This window comes from Amphiura filiformis, chromosome 15, assembly GCF_039555335.1.
Source record: "Amphiura filiformis chromosome 15, Afil_fr2py, whole genome shotgun sequence".
In the NCBI taxonomy this organism is placed as follows: Eukaryota; Metazoa; Echinodermata; class Ophiuroidea; order Amphilepidida; family Amphiuridae; genus Amphiura; species Amphiura filiformis.
This window is the reverse complement of record NC_092642.1, coordinates 61506702-61515532: the sequence shown is the minus strand read 5'-3', so window position 1 is coordinate 61515532 and position 8831 is coordinate 61506702. Positions and strand designations below refer to the sequence as shown.

General features: G+C 37.7%; 1 protein-coding gene across 1 annotated transcript; it reads left to right on the top strand.

Annotated features, from left to right (window-relative positions):
• The first annotated feature begins 3699 nt into the window (after positions 1-3699).
• On the top strand, positions 3700-6890 carry LOC140171082 (retinol dehydrogenase 12-like). Its single transcript, XM_072194252.1, has 4 exons — positions 3700-3847; positions 4597-4839; positions 5453-5867; positions 6686-6890. The coding sequence occupies exons 1-4, from the start codon at positions 3700-3702 to the stop codon at positions 6888-6890; spliced, it is 1011 nt and encodes a 336-aa protein (XP_072050353.1).
• The last annotated feature ends 1941 nt before the right edge of the window (positions 6891-8831 follow it).

Here is an 8831-nt window from a genome sequence, read left to right as displayed (position 1 = left end):
GAAATCCGTTGATAGTAAGCTTTCCAAAATGAAGTGAATTTAAAACATCAGTGATGTACCACCTTTTGGCTTATATCATTAGAAGCATGTACGCTTCATTGATACTGATGCCAATTGAACGAGAAGATTTGCCCCTTCATTTTGCATACCACTTTGTCCAATTTCTTTTTCTCATTTCTTCACAAAATGCAAAAAAAATGCAATGGGTGTAGTACCCCCTTAACGGAGCGAAATTACAACGTAGTAGGATACTAGAGCATTGTTATAAACATCGGTCCATAAGGTTAGCAACTTTTTAAACTGTTGCGATTTGGTAGTTCACAGCATCTTGCGAATGGTAGCGAGCTTTGACAAAAATTGCATTAATTATTTCATAGCGCGTGTGTAGAAGAATTCAAATATCACATGTGTACTTTTGAAGGCACTTTGGTTCGTGAGTTATGTTGTAAAGAGGGCTGAAACATCAAAACTTTTGTAAAACGTAAATAGCTCATTAACAACAATAAATGTAGAATGAACCTTTGCAAAACGATTTTCTTGGCTGCTTCGACCAACAATACATAGTGTACCCTTACACCAAATCAAGTTGGATGTATATAATAGCATATTTCTTCCTAAAACATGTTTGTTGGTTATAGCAAGGGACGCACCGTTTGATTCTCAGGAGGCATGGGAGTTTGAGTCAGGCAGAATTTTTTTCTCATTAGTGGCCGGAAATCGAATGGTGTGCTTCTTTTTATATAAATGATATCACGACGAGGCGCCAACATCTACACTGTCACACACAATCAATGGCCTATCCAGTGATCCCAGCGAATGTGTTAAAAAGTTCAAATCGTGAGACGAAAAATAAATGATGACTAAAAAAATCCCCACCCAACTGATGATGATGATGATGATGATGATGATGATGATGATCGAGAGCCCATTATGTTAAGCGTACGTTAACTCAATAAATAACACAATTTTTGTGGTCGATAATAGCAAAATCAAGCGTAACCTTAAAGCCTTAATGTACGATCTTTTTTCAGAATATACCTTTATATTTGTAATACGTACACATGTTCCAACTTAAATCTATGAGTAAACTGTCAAATTCGCCCTATTTGTAGTAAAACGGAATGATTTTCTGTTGGTCCGACATATTATCATAATTTTTAGATTATGATAAAATGTCGGAACGATCTCAAATCGTAGTCTCCTATATACAAAGCCAGTTTGGTTGCGATCCCTCCACATGTGGAGGGAGCGTAATCAAACTGGCTGCGTAGGAGACTAACTATGAGACCACACTCGCCGTCCTAATACAAATAGTACGAGATATTTCGAGTGATAGAGGTGAAGTTTATGATGTTGTTTCTTTGCAAATTCCCAATGTTTTTCGCGTCCAACTGTACTGGGAACTTTCACAATGATTGCATATTATCATTTTGGAAGAAAAAATAATGGCTTTAAATGGCGCCTACTGTTTTTAATTTTCATGAAATTTCATCTATGTTGATTTAAATCATGATTTTGATTTAAACTTTTGATCCAAACACAAGGAAATAATTCCTACCTTGGAATTTTCAGATTGTACTCCATCTTTCATCAGCGAGTGAGTGACTGTATGTGGTCGTGATCGTTTTGACCTTTGACCTGTTTTTCATTTTGTTTTCTTTTGCTTGTATTATTTTTTTGCGACTCACTGTACCATTTTGGACATTTCCTTTCATCTCTACTGAATATTCTTAAAATAATCTTCGACAATCATAATCATCAATGTCTCTACCATTGCCTATACTCTATAAGCATAAGTGAAGACCTGGGCGCAAGAAGATCGTAAGTCCACTTGGCCTTTCAACATGTATACACTAAAGTTACGCATAGTTTCTTAGGGCTTTATGATGTTTAATACATGTTCCGGGGTGAAAACATCATGAAAGGTTGTGAAAGATATGTTTTGGCCCATAAACATGTATAAAACATTACCAAACTATACGAAACTATACGCAAATTTAGTGTATACATGTTGAGGGGCCAAGTGGACTTACTGTCTTCTTGCGCTCAGGTCATCAAGTGATATGTACTTTGAGAAGAAAAATTGAAAATAGCCAGGGACTAATTAATATTGTTTTCTGTTGGTTGTGTCATATTTTGCGACTCACTGTACCATCCTTGTATTGTACAGTTTCTGTCCTGGTATTTGAGGTGGTAAAATGGTAATGCATACGTACTTGACCTTAATTTAGTGGTTGACTACCTCACAATCAGGTTCGCAAACAATCTCTCCGCCAGGGCACAGTTCTTTAACCCTGACTAGATTCTGCATTCGTAAAATGACCTTTGAATGTGTTCGGTACAGAAAACGTCTGGTAAAATTTTGACGCTTAATTTGCGATTAATTGACCTGTACACTGGGTATGAGGACAGCTTGGTTTACTATACCGCACAGTGTCTTCGACCCTATATCTTCATGGCAGGAATCGCCATGGTAGGTTAAATCCACAGCCACGATTAGCCATTTGGTTCAAACCTTTAAAGCTCTTTTAAACTAATAATTAGTCGAGGGACATAACTAAGGCTACTCACAATAGCCGGGTAATCGATCTTGGTTGTGCGTGATTAAGCTTGTATACCCCATTGAGGTCAATGGTCATCGACTTTTATACTGCATACAGTGAGTGCAGCTGTACTGCACGTTGTAGTCCATAACAGGACCAACGCAATATAAAATGGTCAAATTTTGAGTTCAAAGCGCACGGCCAATTTTCAAAGCGCATTCTAGCGACTATCATATCTGTTCAACACGTATTTCCAAGTTTATGAGACCAAATCTGGTTTCTTGAGAAAAAAATCATGACGGGAGATATTCATCATTTTCTAACCCGGTATCAGAAGATCTTCGTCTGATATCAAAATCGTGCATAGCAATTCACGTGTATCGATCCCGTGTATTCATTTTAGTGTCCCTTCTGCACCAAATAATTATTAGCCAGGCGGTGTCGGTGTGTACCGGTTCACTACCGTCAGGGGTCACTGTGTGCATTGTATTATTGTGCCGTGACTGACAAATATATCGAATTGAAATTCCGATTTTTTTTCCTAGTAAGCACAGTGGCACGGTAAGCAGTCGAACCTGAGCTAAATCATTAGGGGCTGTGCAATAATTATCAGCCCCCCCCGGGGGGGTAAAATTTCTGAACGGCTCGCCAAAAATCACTTGCCCCCCTCTCGGCCCGCCAAAATCGCTTGCCCCCCCCCCTCTCGGACCGCCAAAAATTCTTTGCCCCCCCCCCTTGAACATGCCAAATTTTTGGGATCCCACATTTGCAAACCTTAAATTGTCTAGATGTATGTTGCGAGCGTAGCGAGCAGGAAAATTTGCATATTTAAGCGTTTCTGTACTGTTTTCCTAAGCCTTTTTAGAGCGTTTTATTAGCGTGAATGCGTGCCAAAAATCGCTTGCCCCCCCCTCTCGGCTTGCCAAAATTTCTTGCCCCCCCCCTTTCGGCTCGCCAAAAATGTCTTGCACCCCCCCAATTTTCCCCTCCCCTCAGGGCTCTTAATTATTGCACAGCCCCTTATGTAACTTCTGTTAACCGAAGATTTCATTTTAAATGTAACAATGGGCACAATATTGCAACTGTACACAGCAACCAGATAATTATTTTCATAATTTTGCGCATATCGTAACTGTCACTATCTGCAGACTTCAAAATGGCAATTCTTATCACACTTTGTGTTGTTTTAAGCGTCCTTTTAATTTGCATATTTGGGTTTAAATACTTTGTGAATGGTGGTTTATACCGCAGAAATTGTAAGCACATCAAGGTGAAGTTGTATGGAAAAACGGGCATTATAACGGGTAAGTTTATACACAGGGTTCCCAAGAATTAAGTCCCCTCATAAGACATTTTGGTATAATCCTGATTAGTTATGCATCAAATGGGCGGGGTTTTGTTGATACTTTTTTAATCATCTGAAAACACTTTGTTAAAGCGCTTTGTTCATACTTCATGCTAAGGCGCTCTTTTAATTGAAAAATACACAGCAACCAAATAATTATTTTCATAATTTTGCACATTGTCATAACTGCACTATCAGACTTGGAAATAGCAAGTCTTTTGACACATTTTGTTATCGTAAGCGTCCTTGTGATTTGCACATACATAAATTAACGGTGGTTTATAAACAGGGTTTCCAAGATGTAATTGTGCTCCTGAGACATTTTTGGTATAATCCAAAAACACCTTGATAAATTCTCTTGGAAAACAGACTGATTAGTTTTGTATCAAGTGGGTGGGTTTTTATTGCCACTTGTTTGTATCATCTTTACTGAGAAATACAACCATTAAATGAAATTTCCGATCAAATTGACCACTTGATGCATATCAAATCAGTTTGTGTTCTAAACTTTAAATCAAGAGAAATAATCAAGCAGTTTTTGGATTATACAAAAATGGCTTGGGGGACTTACATCTTGTACACCCGTAAAGATATAATTTTTAGGATAACCAATGACAATATTATATACACTAAAACTGTCGAAAGCAATAAGAAAAAGTATAAAAATGTATATAATTATTTGTAACTTTGACTATTGTCTAACTTTAGGCGGCAACTCTGGAATTGGAAAAGAGACTGCCATCGACCTGGCTCGCCGTGGTGCACGAGTCATCATAGCTTGCCGTAATCCCGTGAAAGCAGAAGAAGCCGTGAAAGAGATTCAAAGACGATCTGGAAGTTCCCATGTAGTCTACAGACATCTGGAATTGTCTGACCAAGGATCAGTGAGAAAATTTGCTGAAGAATTCCTAAAAGAAGAGCCAAGATTGGATTATTTGATTAACAATGCAGGTAGGTGCTGAATTTTGAACTACATTTTGTCACTTGCTGTTTAGGCCTATGCGATACAATATGCAATACGTTATACGTACGATGTTATCTATAGCAGAGCAATAAAAATCTACAGTAGGACCCGAATGTGTTTCCACGGATGTGACATGCCTGCGCCGAGTTAGGTTTTTCAAGGGGGGGGGGGGCGCTCAAAAACAGTTATTGTGTCCAAATCGCCCATTTATATCATATCTGCGACACCTCTCGTAGTACAAAGCAACTTTTAGAGGGGTCCTCGGGCCCCCACCCCTTGTAACATGTGACGTCATGCTAAACAGTTGGTCGGGGGTTCTTGTTGTTATTTCCCTGGTAGTTTGGTTTCCGCAGGCATTCTGTTGTGTTAAAAACTCGCGCCGAATCAGATAATATTAATAGCAATATACAGTATGCTTATACCCGAAGGCTGTTGATATACCAGTCCCTTGCCTTTATTTTCTGTTATATTATCTATATACCAGCTCTTACCCTATTATGATTGAGCCGGTTGTTCATCGCAATCTTCTTAATTTGGCCAACATGACCAAAACTGTTAATTGGTCATCTTTTATGTAAACAATTGAAATTTAAACTACAGGTATTATTAGCGCACCAAGAGGAATTCGTACAGCAGAAGGCTACAACATGGTCTTCGCCACCAATCATTTTGGACATTTCCTTCTAACCCTACTACTACTGGATCTACTCAAGAAATCGTCACCAAGCAGAATCATCAATGTCTCTTCCATTGGTTATATGAAAGCCAAACCTGGGGATATGTACTTCGAGAAGAAAGATAATCAGGGAAGAGTATATCCCGGTTTACGTGAATACGAAAGGAGTAAACTGGCCAATATTTTGTTCACCAAAGAGCTGGCTCGGAGGCTTGAAGGGACTGGAGTCTCTGCTTTCACATTGCATCCAGGAGTTATCAATACCAATATAGTTAGCAGCACTTTTGAATTTATAGGGCCATCAACAATTGGTCTTTATCTTACTATGTTAATGTTTAAGTGAGTATGAAACTCTGTGTACAATTGCAAAATATTATTAACCGTTAATATCCGTTGGGCAAATATTACTCCATGGTGACTCATGCTACACTTTTGAACATCCTTTTACCTACTTTATGCTCAAGCTTTTACACTCATTTTGAGTGGAATCTATATTTTTGCTGAACCATGAAATGGTCTCAGTCTAAATAAGTCTTTCTCACTTACATCCTTTTTCCTTACTTACTTACTTACTTACTTACTTACTTACTTACTTACTTACTTACTTACTTACTTACTTACTTACTTACTTACTCACTTACTTACTCACTTACTTAAGTACTTACTTACTTACTTACTTACTTACTTACTTACTTACTTACTTACTTACTTATATAATGAGAATATTTCCACACCCGGGGGTGACACTCATCATAATTTTCATATGGGGTCCTGTTGATATCTTGAAATGCCAAGGTATGAATCCCCGAGTGGTGTCAAATAAAAGAGAAAACAGTAAAGAATATAATAAAAACTAATTTCCCAACTGAGGGTGATACTCCTAATAAGACCTGGGTCAATTTCCGTATTTTGGGTCCTGTTCATATCCAAAAATGTCCAGAAGGTGTGACCCCGAGTGGTGCCAAAAGAAAGAGAAAAGAGTAAAGAATATAAAAATAATTTCCTCACAAAAATTGGGGGTAAAAATCGAAATTCATATTTTAGATCCTTTTCATATCTCGAAATGCCAAGAAGGTAATTGAAACAGAGAATTTGAAAAAAAAAATACTAATAATACATTTCAGTTGAGCGTATTCATGTTCATGTTCTGTTTGCAGATTAATGGCTCTATTGATTGGAATCAATGAAGAGGCCGGGGCTCAGACAACTATTTACTGTGCTCTCGAGGAATCTCTTACCGAGTTATCGGGAGGATATTTCGACAACTGTCGCTTGACTCAAGAGACAGAAGTTGCTCGTGATGCGGGACTGGCAAAGAAATTATGGGAAGTCAGCTGTCAAGCGACTGGTATTGAAGAATAACATTTTGAGCAACTCGTTCGACTGCAGACTACGCACTCTATGCATTATTATCAGTCATTTCACACCAAAGTATATACTCTTCTCTTTGTATATTTTACCAAAACTCGAATCTGGTTTGCGTGATAGAAATGTAATTCCAGACTCTGTATTTTGTTACGATTAGTAGGCATAGACGTAGTTCTATTCCATTTTGTAATAATTAAAATAAGTAGCCCCCCCCCCCCTAATGTGTGTTTTATGATTTAGTTTTGGTAGAATTTCAACAGGATAGTTACAGGTAGGCGTAGATCTATGTTCCAAAATGGCTGCCAAAATCCATATAGCCACCCATATCAAAGCGGTAGAATGGTCATAATTCAGAAAGTATTAGAGGGATGAATGACTATCTTTCCTCGCTAATCAAGGTTGTCTTTCTTTGATTGACGGGAGTTTCGAGGTTTTCTGATGGCCTCCTGTTGGACGGCTGCTTAATAGCTGCCAAAATCCATATATCCGCCAACCGGTAATATGGCCATAACGCATGAGACTATTTGAAACAGAACAATGAATGAGATGTTTCAGGTGTTAATAAATCAAGATTATCTTACTGATTGCATGAGTTTTAGGCTTTCTGAGATCTAGGTCAACAGAAATCTAAAATGGCTGCTCATATCAGCCATAAGTATTCCCAAGCAAACACAAAAGCGTTTTTAAGGTGGCACTACACCCCTTGATAAATTTGTGACTATTTTTGCATTTTACACAAAATTTATGTATATTATAGGGGCAAGGAATCCAGTTACTACACTGGAATTTCAGTGACTCAGGACAAGCGGTACATTATTTATGATAAGAAAAGAGGTACCACTAGAGTGTACCTAATTTCTTAACATATAATGAATCACTTGTCTTGAATCACTGTCAAGGTCATGATAACGTTTCTAAATTTGTTACATATTTTTGGTAAAAAATTTACAAAATAACATTATAATCGAATGTTTTACTCCAAGTTTTCAAAAAAAAATTTGAATGTTATTATCAATCATCTGTTTAAACTTGACAAGTATGACTATTCCGAGGGGACATAAGATAATCTTTTCAAAATGACAAGGCAATCTATTCATATATTTGAATCAAAATGAATCGGATAAAAAGTGATTCCGCCATGGAATCGAACCCGGGACTTCACGTTTATTGGACCTGTGCCCTTTAAGGCCTGGGATATGGGCAAACTTAAAGTACAGGTAACTGGAAAGGGGAAGTGAAGGGTTACCCCCAAATCACAGCGACAGGTAGTGACTGGGCCGCCAAGTGCGAATGTGTATTTATTTAGGAAGGTTCATATTTGTTTTAAATTTTGGGACGTTTTGACATTTTTGCTGCAAATTTCAAAAAAGCAACATTCAAAGACAAGTATTTGGGCACATACTTTGTTATTGTTAAAACAGTTTTTTTCCACATACTTATGTTACCATTCGCTTTGGTGATTTACTAGTACTATATATTTTATGAATACAATTTGGCGTTTTCAATGCATTTTAAGCTTATTATGAAATTAACGCTGATATCTGGACATGCTCCGTTTAAAATTTATTGTCTGATCGTCGACTTTTGTAGGCAACAAAATGCAGATTGGCTCAGGATATATGCCGCATTCCTCTATGTGGGTCTCTTGACGATATAAATACTTTGAATTCATTGTGACAACATCAACATTTTCGGCTGAAAACAGGGTTCCTAGGTGAATACGGAACAGCTGGAGTCTTCGGTGCGGTATCAATATCTCATCAAAAGAGCACGGCTATAGCGAGTGTGTTTATATTTCCGGCATGAAAGCTTGCGTCTACGTCTATATTATACTGCGTTGGATACGTTTATTGACAATTATTTTGATTTATACTAAGGATATACCAAACTGATGTCAAACTTGTGTTGTGATAGGCACTTACATAAGGTATCTCG

Coding starts and splice junctions, on each gene's coding strand:
- LOC140171082 (XM_072194252.1), top strand. CDS start 3,700: ATGGCAATTCTTATCACACTTTGTGTTGTTTTAAGCGTCCTTTTAATT. Junction 3,848..4,596: donor AAAAACGGGCATTATAACGG/GTAAGTTTATAC, acceptor GTCTAACTTTAG/GCGGCAACTCTGGAATTGGA. Junction 5,868..6,685: donor CTTACTATGTTAATGTTTAA/GTGAGTATGAAA, acceptor TTCTGTTTGCAG/ATTAATGGCTCTATTGATTG.